The sequence below is a fragment of the Chlorocebus sabaeus genome, chromosome 24 (genome assembly GCF_047675955.1).
Source record: "Chlorocebus sabaeus isolate Y175 chromosome 24, mChlSab1.0.hap1, whole genome shotgun sequence".
In the NCBI taxonomy this organism is placed as follows: Eukaryota; Metazoa; Chordata; class Mammalia; order Primates; family Cercopithecidae; genus Chlorocebus; species Chlorocebus sabaeus.
Genome location: NC_132927.1, coordinates 71,860,791 through 71,878,947, shown reverse-complemented (window position 1 = coordinate 71,878,947; position 18,157 = coordinate 71,860,791). Strand labels below are relative to the sequence as shown.

Below are 18,157 nucleotides of genomic sequence, written 5' to 3'. Positions count from 1 at the left end.
GCTACAGGGCAAACACTCTGGACACCACAGCCACAGCTGCACTAAGCAACTGCACTCACTGAGCTAGGCCTTCGAAGGGTGCTATAATATGGATTTGATCACAGCTCGAATTCCACCAGGTAGTGACCTTGGACAAATGACCTGACCCCTCCCAGTCTCTGTGTCATCCTCTGAAAGGAAGAGTGAATATCCCACATTTGCAGATCTTTGGTGAGGACCAAATTATGGATGTAAATGCTCAGTAATTGTTTGACCCTTCCCACTGTCTGCTCATACCAAGTAAGTGTCCACCATAAAATCCAGGCAGCCAGGTGTATTAGTCTCCTTTTGCCGCTGTAACAAATGACAAGCTTAGTGGCTTAAAACAACACCAATTTTTAATCTTACAGGGCAGGAGGTCAGAAGTCTAAAATGACTTTCACTGGGCTAAACTCATGACCTGTGTTCTTTCTGGAGACTCCAGGGGAGGATCCGTCTCCTTGGCTTTTCCAGCTCTAGAGACTGCCTGCAGTCTTTGGCCCGCGGCCCCTTCCATCCTCTTCAGAGTACATCACTCCCACCTCTGCTTCCCTCCTGCCCAGGACACCTGTAATTACACTGAGCCCACCCAGGTGATCCAAGACAATCTATCTCAAGACTCTGAACTTAAACACGGCTTACACTTACCCCAGGTAACATAGTCACACATGCCGGGGATTAGGATATGGACATCCCACCACACTTTTTATGAAGTGCACCTGAAGTAACTTAGCCAGGTGTAACTGACACCACCCCTCGTCCTCTGCTCTCCCAAGAATCATTTTAAGGAGACTTTACTAAGGAATCATGGACAAAAGTTAAAAAACAACTTAAAGGCCAGGCGCAGTGGCTCATGCCTGTAATCCCAGTGCTTTGGGAGGCCAAGGCTGGTGGATCACAAGATCAAGAGTTTGAGACCAGCCTGGCAAACATGGTGAAATCCCGTCTCTACTGAAAATACAAAAAATTAGCTGGGCATGGTAGCAGGTGCCTGTAATCCCAGCAACTCAGGAGGCTAAGGCAGGAGAATCACTTGAAGTCAGGAGGTAGAGGCTGCAGTGAGCCAAGACCACGCCATTGCACTCCAGCCTGGGTAACAGAGAGAGACTCCGTCTCAAAAACAAACAAAAAACAAAACAATTCAAAGGCCAAAATAACAGGAAGTGTGCTGCTAGTTTCCCAGGATTGCAATTTACTTTTAAACATACTGAACAACTGTGAAGTTCTCCTTGAGATCTGAAATATGATGATACCTATGTGAGACTCTGACTGCACCCTAACACCCTCAAGTTCAGGGCAACGGGTGAGGGGTATCTGACACCCAGCTCAAGTCTCAGCCTCTGCCCAGCCTGGGTCCGGAGCCAGACGAGGTCCCCACAGACTCGGGCTCAGCACGGCCTCCCCAGGAAGGTTTCTTCACTGGTGGTGGTGATGATCAAAGCTGATAGCTTGCTCAGGACTAGTGAAGACACAGCAATAATCTGGAAATACTTTCCACATTTGCTCACCACATTTCCTAGGAACCGGAGAACATTTCTACCTCCTTTTTCTGGCAAAATGAATCCCTGTGAAAATGGCGAATGAGGTACAGTAGAACCCAGTGTCACAATCCTTGCTACTGCTAAATTAGAATTCACTCAAGGTTAAACTGCGTTCTTTGAAGCATAACTCAACACAGTAACTGTCTAACATATCTGTTCAGAAAAGACTCTCCACTTTGGTATGAAATAGAAGCAGTCTTTTTAAAAATAAAATTCGGTGGCAGTAAGTCAAACCGTAATCGTAGGAAAGATACTTTACAGGAAATTCTTTCTGGCTGAAGGCCCTGCCGTCCCCTAGGGCTGCTGGGCAGTCCACTGACAGATGATCACAAGGATTAGATCTTGTCCTTTGCGTTCAACAATGAGTCTCTACGTTCCCGAGGCAACCAAACATGGACAATGTTCTGTTCATCAGCCTGTCCTTCTCTACTCCCTTAAACCCTCCAAACGGTGGTGGATACCACAGCACGGTACGAAGTCCAGGTGTAATCCAACATTAACTGTCAGGGTCAACTTACAGGAGAGCTCATTATGAGCCATGTTCTCGATAGGGTGCTGTCATCTAAGCTTGTAACACGCCTGAGGTCGGTGGCATCTGCTATTTGCCCACTTAAGCAGGAAGGCAGGTTACTAAGTCGTCTGAGGTCAGTAGCACACCCAGCAGGGGCTGGGATGCAAATCCAGGGAGGGTGACTTAAGTCCTGGCTCTTAGCTACTGCTGTGTTGCGAGGCTGTAACCTGTAATGGTGTGACTTGAGTCCCAGCTCTTAGCTCCTGTGGTGTTGAGAGGCTGTAACCTTTAACAGCCTGACATTTCTTGTGACTAATCCAAAAGGAATGAAGAAAGGAAATTCTTTGCTCTTTTCTAAATATATTTTTCGGGGCACTCTGTATGCTGGCCAGAGGGGATTTGAACAAAGCCGAGTAAAAGGTAGTTAGGTCCTGGGGTGATGAGCAAAGAACAGGGCTGTAGAGTGGATTAAGGGGTCTGTTCCATCTGGGGTCAGGGAAGGCTTTCTGGGGCAGGAGAGACTTCACTGTGACACATCCAGGCGCCCCGGGAGGTTCACAAGGAGGGGAGTGACATGGCTATTCTGGCTGAATCTGGGATAGGGATCTTTGAGGTGAGGTGCACCTTCAGTGGCATCTATTGGTTTAGACTCTGCCTCAGCTCAACTGCACTGGGCTCCCAGGGCGACTGCCAAGAAAACAATGTTCCTCTTATGCAAAATGCCCACATAGCTTTCAGACCTACAGTGATGCTCCTCTCAGGAAATAAGACGGGAATGTGGCTTTACACGAGTCCTCCTGGGTCACCGCATGCGTCTCCGTAAGCCCCTGGACCTTAAAATGCCTTTTCTCTTCACCATTCCTCTGCTCTGCTTCACAGTAGCTATTATATGCTTCTCAGGCACAATTTAAAGCTGTTTTTTAGATTTACTAAACAGTTCTTAAGTGGAATGTTAAATTTTTAAAACAATCAGTGTTCTGTAGGGCCATCCCCTAATATATATCTTTTCCTGTCGGTGACTCTCAGGAACCAACATGAAAGCTTTCTCACCTCACATTTCAATTTGTTTCTGCCGGGCACAGTGGCTCATGCCTGTAATCTTAACACTTTGGGAGGCCAGAGTGGGAGGATCACTTGAGCCAGGAGTTCAAGACCAGCTTGGGCAACATAGAGAGACCTTGTCTCTAAAAAATAATAATAATAATAAATTAGCCAGGTGTTGTGGTGCACATCTGAAGTCTCAGCTATTCAGGAGGCTGAGTGGGAAGGATCGCTTGAGCCCAGGAGGTCAAGGCTGCAGTGAGCCATAATCAGGCCACTGCACTCCAGCATGGACAACACAGCAAGACCCTTTTTCAATCAATCAATCAATTTGCACCAATAAAACCTTGCCAACCCAAGTCATTCCTCTATCCTTAGCACAGTCCCTCCTGTCACAAACAAGGGACCTGATTTCTCAAAATATAATTTATGTCAAAACATCTAAGTAAACCTAATGAATGTAACAAGAATTCTCTCTTAAGCTGGCAGCTATGGCTTGTAAAAAAGAAACCCATCTTAAAAGTTATCTTCTGTCCTAAGATCTCTCTAAAACTCATAGCTTAAATGAAGCGTAATGACATTTATGTAACTACCAATCCATGAAAAAAAATTAAAACTACCTGAAATCATAAAATGTTTAAATCTTCTAAAATAACGTGATCTATTTCTAAGGGTCTAATAACACAGACCCTGAAGCTATGACAAATAGACAATATAATCACACTAATACAGGCCTAACGGACTGTACTGAAAACCCGAGAAGCAGTCCTTGCATTTTAAATAGGCGTGTGATACGGCTGTTTGCACAAGGAACCTCTGTGTCTCTTCTCACAGCGAATTCTAATTACGCAGACCATCAAAATTATTCAGACTTACACTAGATAACATCTTCAATTTTCTACTTGGTAAAGACTTGCTAGGCATATAGAAAAACTTATTAATTAACTCTGAGAAAGAACACTTACATTCCTAGTAGAGCCCAGTGATTCCTTCAACTTATTAAGTTCCTAGCGACTTCGATATGATCTCACTATGACTCATAAGCATGGGTCAAATTATTCACTTGGCAGCCTTTTCCTAGCTCTAATCATATTCTAGAGAGGTTTCTCACACTGATGCTTCCCATCAATGTTTCTCATCATTCCACTTTTCAGATGAAACCTAAGGGTACACAGGCAGATTTAAGGAAAAGCCAAAAGAAGCAAAATTGTGAATATGTACCACACTCCTCACTAGATGTGACAGCAAGGGACAATTTTGCAGACCCGGCCTCTGGTCCACGGCCTATATCCATCCAGAGGCAGTATGAAGTGACTTATTCATGGTGACTCTGTCTACAGGACAAGGTGGATCCCTCTAGTGCTCCTGCTTCCCTCATTTCTAAACCAAATGGCTCCAATGGATGTGTTTTAACCTCCTCTAAGATCCTAAGGTCCCTTAGCTTACAGCAGACATAAAGGTATCACGGGATGTAGCAGACAATGAATGTAATAACCTTTTTTCCTGAGAATAATCTATTTTTCTTTCTCTGACACTGTGAGGTGGGTGATTGCTGAGGAGCAGTGCTCTCATCTCATGGGGCAGTCCCAGGGCGGGGGGCGTGGGGATACGGCTTTCCTTCCCCTTCCAAAACCTCTGGGGAAGGGGAGCAGGGGCAACTCCATCCAGTTCTAGCCTGACTTCATGGAGGAAGTCTGTTTTCAGAGTATTCTCAAGAGGAACTCAGGGAGATTAAATAAGCAACGAAGAACAGCCTCTAGAATGGCTCTGGGGAAAAGGAACCATCCTGTCCCTTTTTGCCCTTTCCATGAGAAAATGCATCCTTCTTCCCACCTCTGCCTCGTAAAGACACATTTCTAGACAAGTGCTCTCTTTAAGTCCCTGAAGATGAACAAAGCCTCCACGCCGCACGAGGGTGGGCTTCCTTCCCACGGCCACTGCACAGCCCCAGGCTCTACCAGGCTCCAGTCTTGGGATGCAGAAATCATGGAAAAGTCTTACAAAGACACCAGACACTGGGAGAATCTCTGCCACAGTCCCAATTATGTCCTCTTTGAAAAAGGGCCCCATTTTTTAAGAAGTAAAATACTCATTAAATCCCCTAGCTCGGTGGACTGCTGCCGATGTCTCCCTATCTAACTGTAGCAGTTTGCCAAGCATAGGACTCCAGAGATAGGCAGGTGGGGCCGCCTCCTCCGGCCTCACCCACCTCTGCTCCCTCCAGCCCACCCACGCCTCCAGCTGCATAGTTGACTCACCATCCAAACAGCAGCTTCCCCCAGAAAGTAGACCAGGGCTCAGTGGCAATTCTTGTGGCAAATTTAATAGAAGAATATGAGAATCACCCTTATTTCCCACACACAAAACACTGCAGGCACTCCAAATCCTTACAGACATATGCACTTCAGAATTAACTCAGGCATGCACAGCATCCCTGTGCTGGAGTTTATTCTAAAAAACAACGCCAACGCCTCAGTGATCACAGTTTCTTTTTTTGTCCATCATTTTCCGTAACAAAAGAAGCTACACAAAATCTGGGGGGAGATACTGTCTTTGGAGACTGACACATTTGCAGAGGGGTCATGAATAATGATTCCAAAGCTCCTAATTAACTCCTGAATCAGGCAAAAAATAAGCGACAATACAAGAATGAATTTTGTTTACAGCAATCTCATAATACAGCATTGAATCGTTACAGTGCAGTGGTTGGAATTCAGTCCACAATAAAATATTCTGAGCCCAAACACCAGACAAACTAAAATCACCCAACTGCTCACGAACCAAAATGATCAGTGCAAGCAGCTGCGGTCTCAAGAGTGAAAACCAAAATGGGTAAGGCTTTGCTGGCAGTGAGTCTCTGACGTGAACGGCTCCCTCTCTGCTCAGTGAGGATCTGGCCGCCCTCACTTGGAGTCTTGGTCTTTCTTTTCATCTAAAAGGGCGGAGTGGATCCCCAGCTTTTTCAGTTCTTCCACCAGGTCCCCATTCTGGTGCATCTGCAGAAGAATGTCACAGCCCCCCACGAACTCGCCATTGAGGTACACCTGTGGGATGGTGGGCCAGTTGGAATAGTCTTTAATGCCTATGGAGAAAGAACATGGATTTGTTATTTAAATGGTGAAAGCTGAACCTTTCATGATTACATATGTCATTCTGATCCACTAGTAGCAGACAGCCCATTGTCCCTCCCTGGCTTCCCCCAATCTTAAGAGCACTGTGTCTGCTATTAAGAGCCTGAGTTTTTGTGTCAAAGAGATCAGTGGTTAGGCCCTAACTTCCAATTACAAACCGTCCGCCCTCAGACAAGTCACCTGACTTCTCATCCTGTTTCCACCCTCATCTCACAAGGTTTTTGTGAGAATTAGGTAAGTAAGCTCCTCAGTAAAATACCTGATATACTGCAGATTAATGGCAGAGGACTGGACTGGGTAATGCAAGTCACATAAGATACATAAGGCCATAATTCTTCATCTACTAGTCAAGCTTCAGGTGAAGCAAACTTGAAGAAATGTCACAACCAACTTCATACCCAAATGGATCCATCACGGTAATTCACGGCCAATTCGGGCAATCCCACCTGTGCGCTTTTCATGACTGTGACCATCAGTTACTTCTGCTCGAGATGATGAGTTGCTGAGTTTTTTTGTTTTGTTTTGTTTTTAACAATTACTTTTACCCAAGGAAAAATTCCTGTCCCACGGCTATGGGTTATCAGTTCCCATCTATCCAGCCACTGTGATGGGCTCTCTGTGGAGTGGATGATCAGGCTCTGTGCAGAACCCAAAGAGACTGGTAAGTCTAATGAAGGCCCAGAGCTCAGCAAGGGCCCTGTCCAGGGCTGGAGGGTTCGGGGGCTGAGACCCGCTCTGCTCTCCAGAGCTCACAGCAGCCAAGAAACCAACCAGCAAGCATGTGATCAGTCCTGTGTGCAAATGGCTCTGAGGACACAGAGGAGATGAGGGATGCTCTGTGACAGCACAGCTGTGTGACTACTCTGTTCAATTCTGAGTCACAAGGACGATGACTGTAACAAAATGGTAAGAAAGAAATGTGGCTTCAATCTTAAGACATAAAAGATTACTCTTAACATTTCTCTTCATCATTCTACTTCCTTTTCTGCTTGTATGTTGAGATAACTGTCCTTTCAAAAACATAGCCAGCCATTAAAAAGCCTGTATTGGTCATGTTAAAAACGAAGATGATCAAAGCATGGCATATAGGAACTAACTCTTATGTGACACTTTTATATTTACACAGATATTTTTAAATGGCCAAAATGAGCATATGGGTAAACAAAACAGAAAAGTCAATAGATTGTTCAAGTATAGTACAGTTTACACAAATTGATTTTTATGTAAACAGACTAAAAATACAAAAACTTGCTCTTGATACCCTATAATTTATTATCACTTTCCAAATAAAATTACCTATTTCAGTTATATCACAAGTCCCAATATACAATTTGTTTTTTTCTTAAAAGTTACTGCCTTATTAAAAAACCTGACTTTGCTCTAAACGACAATCCTAGAGAAAGCCCCTGAACCAAGGGCTTTATCTTTCTTCTCCAGACTTCACATATTAAGAAAGGGTTACATTGCTCTAGGTCTCCAACAGGACACCTCTCAGCCACTCTGGGTGCTGATAAAGAAACATCAGCTAGCTCTTTGGCAGTTGCTAATAAAGGGTAAATTCCATTAATCATTAAAATGTCTTTATAATGCCAAATATCTAGATATACTAGAATACCCTGATGAATTCAAGTTATTCATCACGCTGATGTTTGATGCTATGTCAACAAAAACAACTAGCATAATTTGTGTGTTTTTTACTTTCTTCAAACTCTGTCCTCAAATACAAAGTCTATCAAAACTTACTTTTTACAATGATGCCGATTACAAACTTTTACCTTTATGATGACTGAGAGCTGGGTGCGAGATTAAGAAATGTTTAAAGTAAACATGAGCTTCTTTTCGTTCTCTTAAACTTTCTTAAATACCTTTTATGCAAACGAATCATTTATGTGCATGAACGATCTGTTTTGTTTCAATGAGTAATATATTGCGTGAAGCTTTCCGTAATAATCAGTTTTTACTGATTTATTTTGGTGGGTGTCTATAATTTTTGAAACACACCAAAAATGGAAATAAGTTTGCTGCCTGAGAACTACCCAAAACTACGTTTTACCCTAAAAATACATGTTTCTAAAGTAAAATTGCTTTTCATTAATCATTTTTATAGTATCACACTCAATCAAAGCATTGGGCTTGACTCATTCATTAAATTTTATGTTGCTGCAGATTGTAGTCCTGACTATGAGAGAGGGGGAGACCCCAGAATCCTTACCACCAAAACTACCAAAACCAGCAGGCTTTCAGACATTCTGAACACCTAACACACACAGCCACATGCAAGTGATACTAACTTCTCGTGAGCCACCTGCCTGTTCTTGAGAGCAGCTGACAGTGTATCAAAATTAAATTTAGCTGCTTCTTTAATTTTTAGATGAATAGGTGTAACAGGCAGCTGACATCAAGGCCAAACATTGGCACCCTTCTTAATGACTATGCTATTTTCCATTTTTAAGAAAACTGATTACCAGTTTAAATATTTAAGGAAATAGTCAATCGCTTCCTATGGAGTGAAGCTGAGAAACTCCTAATAATAAAAGACTACTCTTCATAAGTTGAATATTAAAATGAATCCTGCGGACTCACAAGTAACTGTTTAAACATGGTTAATCTCTCTCACACGTTAGTTTTCAAAAACTGCAATATGCAGTGGTAGTTCTTACAAATATCACTTGAAATAACTCAGAATCAGAGAGCTACTCTTGAAAATTAGAAAATCATATCCAAGAATGAATTTTAATGATAATCATTATTTCATATGTGATAGTGGTGATTCCATCCGGGGCAGAAAATGCTGACTGCAAAGTTAGTGGCAGAGTAACACTAGGAACTGGTAGTTCGGAGGCTAGCTTACAAAGTCAGTTTACGCACATCTAATGCTCCACCAAAAAAACCCATACCGACAAATTTATATTCCAAAGTATCAACCCAGAAAGAGGACAGAAATATACTTTAAAATTCCCTTCCAGAACTTTCAAAAGCTATTTTTCAAAATTCATCACATTCAGAACACTGGACAATACTCCTGGTTTGGACACTAAATTATAAGAGCAGCATAATCATAGTTTTCTTTCTTTTTATTTTTCCTGGTAGAACTTCACTACAGTAGCTTCAGAATCTAAGGTGAGTTCCAACTCTGTCTCTTGCCTACTAGGCTCTGTGACCTTGGGCAAGTTGCACCACCTCTAAGAGTCATAATTTCTTCATATTCTCTAATTTAGAGAATGGCATTAAGTCAAGATAAGATGATCTGAGCTGAAAGGATGGAAATCAGTAGACCCTCACTAGAAGAAAAGCAAAGCACGGGGCAGAGTGGGCAAGGCACAGGCTTAAGGGTCAGTAGATCTGGTTTGCTAGCCTGTAAATGTAGCCTCAGACAAATCTGTTAATCTCTTAGCCTCAGTTTCCTCATCTGTAAAACGGGAATATACTCTACACCTTGCAGATTTATTATGAAGATTCCATGATACTTAATGAATGAAATGAATTGAGCTCCTAGCACAGTACCAGGTACAGTGTGGACATTCTCTCCATACCAACATCCTCCACCACCCACCCTTCAGAGTAATGCTTTTCTGAGAAAAACAGGTAACAGAAAACACATAGGAAAATAATGCAGGAAAAAGTGATTCAGTATACCATAAAGTAATAAAAATACCATTCAGGCCAGGTGCGGTGGCTCACACCTGTAATCCCAGCACTTTGGGAGGCCAAGGCCGGTGCATCACCTGAGGTCAGGAGTTCAGACTAGCCTGGCCAACATGGTGAAACCCTGTCCCTACAAAAAAATTAAAAAAAAATTAGCCAGGCATGGTGCCAGGCACCTGTAATCCCAGCTCCTTGGGAGGCTGAGGCAGGAGAATCACTTGAACCCAGGAGGCAGGGGTGGCAGTGAGCCAAGATTGCCCACTGCACTTCAGCCTGGGCAACAGAGTGACATTGTCTCAAAAAAAAAAAAAAAAAAAAAAACAAAAAACAAAAAAAAACACCATTTATTGAGTTAAGGATTACTGAGTTTCACACTCTTTAAGCGTTTTACAAAAATAATCTTATTTAATCTTTACAAAAATCTGACAAGGCAGGTACAATTATCCCTACTTTACAGATGAAGAAAGTACGGCTCAGAAGGGTTAAGTAACTTAACAAAACTCACAGTGACAGCATGCAGTGAAACCAGGATTTATATCCAGGCTTCCAGGAGTACAAAAGCCCAGACCCTTAACCACATGCTACCTGAGTCCCTCACCAGAGGTGGCCTCTACCCTCTAGCTGCCATCTGTCAATCCTGCTCATGAGCTACAAGTGCATTGCACACGTATCTGCAATATATGGGACTGTTTTATATCTTTAACATTTACATATACAAATGGTATTATGCCATAATTACATGTTTGCTACTTGCTTTTTGACTAAATACTGCATTTTTGAGATTCAGCCATGTGAAATACAACTAGATCTAGTTTATTTTAACAACAGTTTACCTTTCCAGCATATGACTAAAGTTTATTTATCCGGTCTGCTACTAATAGACCAAGATCCCTTCCTGTCAGTTTTTCTTTATTGCAAGCCACGCTACAATGAACGCCCCGACACAGGTATCCTAACACAGAGGTCCCCAACCTTTTTGGCCCCGGGGACTGGTTTTGTGGAAGACAATTTTTCCATGGGCCGGGAAAGGGTGGGGATGGCTTCGGGATGAAACTGTTCCACCTCACATCATCAGGCATTAGTTACATTCTTATAAGGAATGCACAATGTAGATTCCTCACATGTGCAGTTCACAACAGGGTTTGTGCTCCTATGACAACCTAATGCCGTCACTGATGTGACAGGAGGTGGAGCTCAGGCGGTAAAGCTTGCTTGCCCACCGCTTACCTCCTACTGTACGGCCTGGATCCCTGGCCTGGGGGCCGGGGACCCACGTCCTAACACACCCATGCAGAAGTCAGTCTCTAGGCCAGGGGCGGATAAACTGTAGTCTTCAGGCCAAATCCAGTCTACTTCCTATTTTCATCAATAAAGTTTTATGGAAACTCAGCCTGCTCATTCATCTACATATTGCCCATGACTGACTTCAGGCTATCTAACAGCAGAGTTGAATAGATGCAACAAAGACCACACTGCCTACAAAGCCTGACATACTTACTCTCTGGCCCTTTACTAGGGTAAGTTTGCAGATCCCCCTCTCTAGAATATATACTTAGGAGTCACACAGCTGGGTCTTAGGCTCTGTTCATCCACAACTTGACTGGATACTGACAGTTACTCCTCCAAAGTGTTGGTGCCATTTGATACTGCCATCTGCAACTTACTACATGTGCACCACACAAACACATACACACAACTTGTTATCCAACTTTTAAGGTTCACCAGCATGACACGTGTTTCACTACTGTCTTCAATTCCCTGATCCTGAAAAGGTTGAGCGTATTTTCAAATGCTTAATAAACATTCAACAATAGGATATGGTTATTTATTCCACAAATATTTGAGTCCCTATTCTGTCACTGTTCCGGATGCAAGGACTACAGTGATGATCTAAATCGGCAGCAAATGTTTATAATGTCTTTAAGGCCACAGAGTTTGCAATATAATGACAAATAAAAGCAGCATTGATTTATTTATTGAAATGCTCACTGAAAGCTTGCTTTGCGTAAGCCGTACACGCAGTGCCACAGGCAGCTGCATCAGACAAGTTCCCTCCTCTCTGGAGGGCAAAATACTACGTATAGACAAGCATGGTCTCGACGTGTTTTAAAAACAAGCTGTTAGGAACTAGATCCAAATGTTAATACAATGGTTTCCATAAAATTATAGGTGATGTTCCTTCTTTAAACTTTTCAGTGTTTTCCAAGTTGCTTCCATGAGCATACGTTCCTTTATTAAGACTAAGATGAGGAAGCGATGTCAGTCTACTGGGACCTGATCCCTTTGTGACTGTCTTCTGTGTGCGCTCCAGATAAAAAGAGAAGTACAAGAAGATCTTGAGAAGGCCAGAACACAATGCTGCCTCATAGTCACCTTTGTTCCTTGGGTCACAGTCTCAAGATCTGTCCGCATCACACTCCTAGGAAGCAAGTACCCAAAACCAGGAAAGAATGTTTTCCTCTGGTTTGGGCCCTTTGTAAAGTTCAGGTCTCCTTGGCTTAAGAACCAACACAAGGCCAGTTTTGCAAGAGCTCTGTTCCTATTACTAGAAATGACCTTGGATCTGGTGTACACAGCTTTGGCTGGCAAAAGCAAGCATCAGACAGCCCACTAGTTGCTCTTGGTAAATAAAGCTGTATAGAGAAGAGGGGAAGAGTCTTAATACCCTGGCTGAACTAATCCCCATTTTGGGAACGTGCTTTTACCACCCTGCCCCAGTCCAAATGTTAATACTTACACTAGTCTTTACTTTCCTAACCAATAAAAGAGGTATATGTTATATTCAATATCTATGCAACACATTTATTAACCAAAATAGCAATCTGATGAAACTCAGTGGTCAAGGAATGCAAGGGTTAAATTCCTGTTGCTGCTGTTTGAATACTTAAGAAAGTAAACTCCGAAACCAGACACCAGACATGGATAAAAGACAGAAAAATAAAATAGTATCAGTACATATTCTTATTTTTGCTCCTACTTTCAGTTTATTAGCTATATTCCAGCATATCTCATTTCCAGTTATATTAAACAAGAGAAAATAAATTCACAAACCAAAGACCTCAAAACATTATACTAAGTGAGATAACAACACAACTTTTTTACTAGTGCCATATTGGCAATTTGCAGCGGACCCCCCCTGCAAGGTCTCTGTTAAAAGACTGCAAAACAGTTACTCCTCTTTTAAGCAGAGAAGCTGTCTTTGAAGGAAGACTGCAGGTCCTTTGCCTTGTACATGATAAAACTGAGCCCAGTAACTGGTGGCATTCTAGTTGACCAGGAAGACAAAAGGGTCATGAGAATAACACATGGCAATATTACATATACGTGGTAATTTGAACCTGCCCTGTCAACTCCTCAACTTAACATGCCTTCTAGGTCCCACCCACACCACTATCACCTACAGCAAATGGAAGATCACTCATCACCAAGAGTCTTTAAGGACTAGATAATCTGGGAAAAAATACGTTTGAAAACCATAAAGTGCTATATGAAGCCAGCTACCATTTACCGGGTGCTTTCTGTGTCAGGTAAGATGATAACACACTTTCTGTAATTTATACTTTGTCTTCCTAACAAAAACTTTGCCAAATCATCTCATTATCCTCAAATGCAGTTGAGTGACTTAAGTTTTACACCTGATTAGCCACAAAACAGGATTTCGACCCAAAGCTTTTCCAAACACCAGCCTGTCTCATCAATATAAGGAATGACCATGGTTAGTAATTTCAAATTTAGAGTAACAGAGAACCTGGCATCTCTTTTTAGCACACACCTGGCACCTCTTTTTAGCTAGGGACATGCAGGGACTCAGTCGCTGAAAGTCTCTAACTGGGATGCAGGTACCCTAAGTCACTCTCTAGAAGGAACAGGTACAGCCTTCCCAGTTCTCCACCCACCCTGACCATCCTGGCCTCTTCCTCCTCCCCCACTCAGATAAGACTGGCGAATGCACGTGGGGTACTTGGAAAAGATACTAATTAGCTGCAGCCTCCCCTCTCCTGGCCTGATCCATCTGGCCCCTGGTCCCCTGGGCTCCGAGGCTGAGCCAGTGAGTTAGTCCGGCGCCCAGGAGCCAGGACTGCTTCTTTTCCCCACAAACCTCTCCAAGCCCTGGCCCACATACATTCAGCCCTATGTTTGAGAATCTAAAGCCAAATGTCATGACTCTTCCCCGACAACACAGATCCCGACTAAGGCCAGCCGACAGCAGTCCCAACCCTTTGCTTGTAGCAAACACAGAGGATGGTGCTTGCCACCCTGAGCCGTGAGCCAAGAGAGATCAGCCTCCGACCTCACTAGCCTCAAAGACAACTTCAGTCCTCTCCCCACCATCGACAGCCCCAGACCGTTACCCACGAGCAGGCCAATGGCTTCCAACCTCCCCAGAGTGTCCGCGAAAGTACCTATCTCACAGCGGGTCCTTACTGAGTTTCCTAACCGTGCAGAGCAGTCAGCCTGCATGCCGCCCTCCTCCGAGTCAGTCATTGACAAGCCGCCCCGAAACGCCTATATTAGCTCGAAGTGAGGATAACTGAACCCTCAGGACTTTACCTACTGCTCAAGTTGGCAACAGTAGAGAGCTCCAGATCCTCAAGACCCAGTCAAATCAACCACACCCGCAGCCCAGACTCTACTCCAGGACAGTACTCCTCGCCCTAACCCGGCTCGAACCTCCAGACAGACCCCAGCCGATGAAGCCCCGCTCTCCAGCCCGGCGCAGCGGAACCCCTCGGCCTGGTGCAGCGATGCTCCTGGGCCCGGGACGGAGGGCGCCTGCCCAGCACACTGGCCTGACCTTGTCGGAGTTCGGGGTCGTCCAGCACGTTGTAGGCCGCGTAGTCGCGGACGCCGTGCAGCCGCAGGATCTGCACCACGGCGTTGCTGAAGCCGCACTGGGGCTGCTCTGGCGTCCCCTTGAGGAAGACCACCACCTTGTCCTTCTTCACCAGCGCGTCCAGCTGCTCCGCCGAGCCGCCGCCGCCCGCGCCCGAGCCCGCCGCCCGCACGCCCGGACCCCAAAGGCCACCGCCGCCTGTGCCGCGCCCCCAGCGGAGCAGAGCCGCCGCCGCTCGGCCGAGGGACCCGCTCATCTCCGCACGCTCGCCGGAACCCACGAGAGCCTGGGCACACAGCTGGCCACCCGGAGCGCTTCCCGGCCCGCGGCAGTTCGACCCACCCCCTGGAGACCCTCATTGGACCGCCTCTAAACTGCCCTCCGTGATTGGACAACACTGATCGGCAATTACTCGATTCTACCAATCACGTTGCTCGTCCCGTCCGGCAGGTAGGAGGTGGGCCTTATGCCTGAGTCGCATCCTACTGCCTTACTATTGGCCGTCGGCAACCCCTTTGCTAGTTAATTGGAGAGAATGGATGTCCATCGGGGTCACGCTTGCAGGGCAACGAGAGGCAAAACAAGAGGGAAGACGACTTTCCTCCCGTAAGCCAATGAGGCCAGCTGGGATACCCTGAGACAACTGGGAGAGGCGCGGGACTTGCCCGTTCCGCGGAATGCCGGGAAGGGGTCACCTCCCAATGAAGTTTCCGGTTCCGGTGTCGGCGGTGGTTGAATTGCCATGGCAACGCGGTTGGTGGGCGCGTGGTTCCGGTCTCTTGGGAGGTAGCGGAGCTAGGCCGGGCCAGTATCCGCCTCTCCCAGCTTAGGTGGGCGTCCCTGGGCGCCTGCGGAGCGCCGCGGCCGAATGCGGTTCGTCGTGGCGGAGAGCGGGAGCCTGACCGGGGTTCCAGCGCTCGGGCTGTAGCCTCGGCTCCGCCGCCACGTGGGAGCTGAGGCTCTGGGGCTTCCGCCTCCGGCGCGCGATTATTTCTCTAGAACAATTTTTCATTTTTAAAGTTTGTGAAGCACTTTTGCCTGTGTGATTTCCTCTGGGTTTCGTTTTTCTTCCTTTCTTTTTGTAGAGACGGAAGTGGGGGGGAGGGTGGTCTCACTTTGTTGCCCAGGCTGGTCTCGAACTCTTGACTTCAAGGGATCTTCCTGCCTCGGCCTCTTAAAGTGCTGGGATTACAGGCGTGAGCCACCGCGTTCAGCCGCCTCTGAGTTTCCAGCCTCGTTGGTCCTCCAGCCTTTTAAGCTGTTGGGCCTAGGATCAGGAAGGGTTTGTTGAATGGGGAACTAAGAAGTGTATTCGTTCGTTCGACAAACGTCTCCTGAGCAGCCGCTGGGTGCTAGGTGCGGTGCCAGCGCGGAATGTCCAGGGAGACCTGGTGCCCAAAGCTTGGAGCCAGCGTGACAAATGAGAAGCAGATACAAAGCAGTGTGGGAGTGCAGAGGAGGGAAAGCAAGCCTCCTTAGGCCCATTGCTTGTTCTGTTCTCCCTTGTTCTTACCAGTGTTTGACAATATACAGGATTTACTAGCTTGGTTATTGACTTCTCTACCTGGCACTCAATTTTATTCACTGCTGTATCCTCAGTGCCTAGGACGGTGCTTGGAACGTGGTAAGTGCTCCTACTGGCGGGAAGAATAAATCCGGAAGAGCAGGACCAGTGGATTTATATAATCTGTAGTCTTGGAGCCGCATGGGGTTGGTAGTACCCTCGAGCACACCAGACTTGCAGAAAAAGCATACTCCAGAGGAAGCTGAGGCATGCCTGCTCGAGAGCCAGCTGTTCCATGTGCAATTTTCCTCTGATAGTTTCTGGTCACTGTTGCCACGGTGATAATGACTGGGCTATGTCATTATCTATCCGCCAACAGTAAGATAAGCTTTGCAGTCGAGATATTGTTTAGCAGATGGAGTGTTTTCTGTTGGACACTAAGTACTGCTACAAGTTACTCCTTTTTTTTAAACTTTGAGTATTTTTTTACAGTGTTGCTGGAGGTGATCTGTTTATGCTTTGGGAGTGTTCAAATTTAAAATCAGAAAATCAGCACATGTCAGTGAGTGAGTCTTTTAAATAATCTTTCACCATGAAACCTGAGCCTAGTAAACTATGAAAGTAAACTCGGGACATTACCTGGAAGTCTCAGTGTCATATTTTCACCTCCATCAATATTATTGATGCTTGCTCATTTTCTAATGTGGGACCTGAAATTTACCAGGTTCTTAAAGAATCTTTTTGTTTTTCAGATTCATTGATTCCGGGTAAATCAGAAGAACAAACAACATGAACAGAAATATGTAGAAAATGCTATTATGCTGAAGCATAATTGTTGTTTCAGAAGTCCAGCATCTGGTGCACTTAACAATAGAGAATATATTAAATTCTTCCCAAAATAACCTGTTGTTCATGCCTGTGTTTAAGTTTTTGTTTGTTTTTAAGTAAATATTGGTGATTTGTTGCCAAAAACCTAAACTGTTTATTGCTGTCAACTTAGCAAACAGAGAGGCTCCCTAAAAGAAAATGGCATTTATTCAGGAATAGAGCATTGCAATGAGAAAATGTATGCTATAGTTAACGATGTGTATCCTGGGAGATAGAGGAAGACAAAGGTCTTTAAAGGAAGAATGAGGAGGGTTACATCATTGTTTTGAGATAATTATTTTTGACTACAAGGATTAGTAACAAAGATGACGCCAGTCCCAGGTTGGACAGGCGGTTGCTCGGCTGGCATTGCAGATGTATTTTTTGTGTAAGATTGAGATGGCCTTTGTGCAGGATTGTGGCTTTGCAATCTTTTGTGATCGTTTTTGCTATCAGGCATTTATGCTTGCGAACTCTTTATGACTTTCCCTGTGTCTATTTTGATTCTGACATCTTTCTCATTGCCCACTCTAAACTGTCTAATTCTGCTTTTGTGTTGACTGACATCGGGAGAAGAGTGCAAACGTATATCCTGAGACTGAGCAGTAATGAGGAGTGTCGTGTTCCTTACCTAATGTGTAATATTGGGCCGAGAAGCAGTTGTCTTTTTTGTTTGTTCAACGTTGTATTAAGTTGAGAACGCAGCTGCCATTAAAGATTAAGAGTAATCCTTGAGAAGGAAGAGTACAAAGCCTGTGTTTTGCTAAATCATAGTGAAGTTGCCGTGTTTTTGTGGAACATGATAAGAACATACAGTGCGTGAAATGCTAAGGATATGGAAAAGCATGTTGGTGCTCTTTCAAGGAGCTGTTTTGATAGCATGACCAAGGGCAGGAAACAGATCGTGTATCCAAACCAAAGAAATTGAAACAATACATCTAAATTTAAATTTTTAATAAAACAACCCAAAATATAGTGAAATACTTAGCACCAAACGTCAGTGATCTTAAGAAGCAAAGAAAACAGTGTTCAAAATATTTCGTCCAAAGTATCAACTTTTGCCTA

At 44.6% G+C, this 18,157-nt stretch overlaps 1 protein-coding gene, 1 long non-coding RNA gene and 1 other non-coding gene across 3 annotated transcripts; 2 read left to right on the top strand and 1 right to left on the bottom strand.

The window, feature by feature from the left end:
• Positions 1-5,408: 5,408 nt before the first annotated feature.
• Positions 5,409-15,186, bottom strand: GLRX5 (glutaredoxin 5). Its single transcript, XM_007987747.3, has 2 exons — positions 14,683-15,186; positions 5,409-6,193 (listed from the first exon to the last, which is right to left on the bottom strand). Exons 1-2 carry the CDS (start codon positions 14,975-14,977, stop codon positions 6,015-6,017), a joined length of 474 nt encoding a protein of 157 aa, XP_007985938.1. The 5' UTR covers positions 14,978-15,186; the 3' UTR covers positions 5,409-6,014.
• Positions 15,187-15,193: 7 nt separating this feature from the next.
• On the top strand, positions 15,194-17,827 carry LOC119619080 (uncharacterized). Its single transcript, XR_005235470.2, has 2 exons — positions 15,194-16,345; positions 16,978-17,827. It is a non-coding gene; the product is annotated as an uncharacterized lncRNA (long non-coding RNA).
• On the top strand, positions 16,406-16,680 carry LOC119619169 (small Cajal body-specific RNA 13). Its single transcript, XR_005235602.1, has one exon.
• Positions 17,828-18,157: the final 330 nt, after the last annotated feature.

Bases quoted from the DNA above. Each gene is read 5' to 3' on its own strand.
- GLRX5 (XM_007987747.3), bottom strand. From the start codon at position 14,977: ATGAGCGGGTCCCTCGGCCGAGCGGCGGCGGCTCTGCTCCGCTGGGGG. The intron at 6,194-14,682 runs GTCAGGCCAGTG...CTTTCTCCATAG, and splicing joins CGACCCCGAACTCCGACAAG to GCATTAAAGACTATTCCAAC.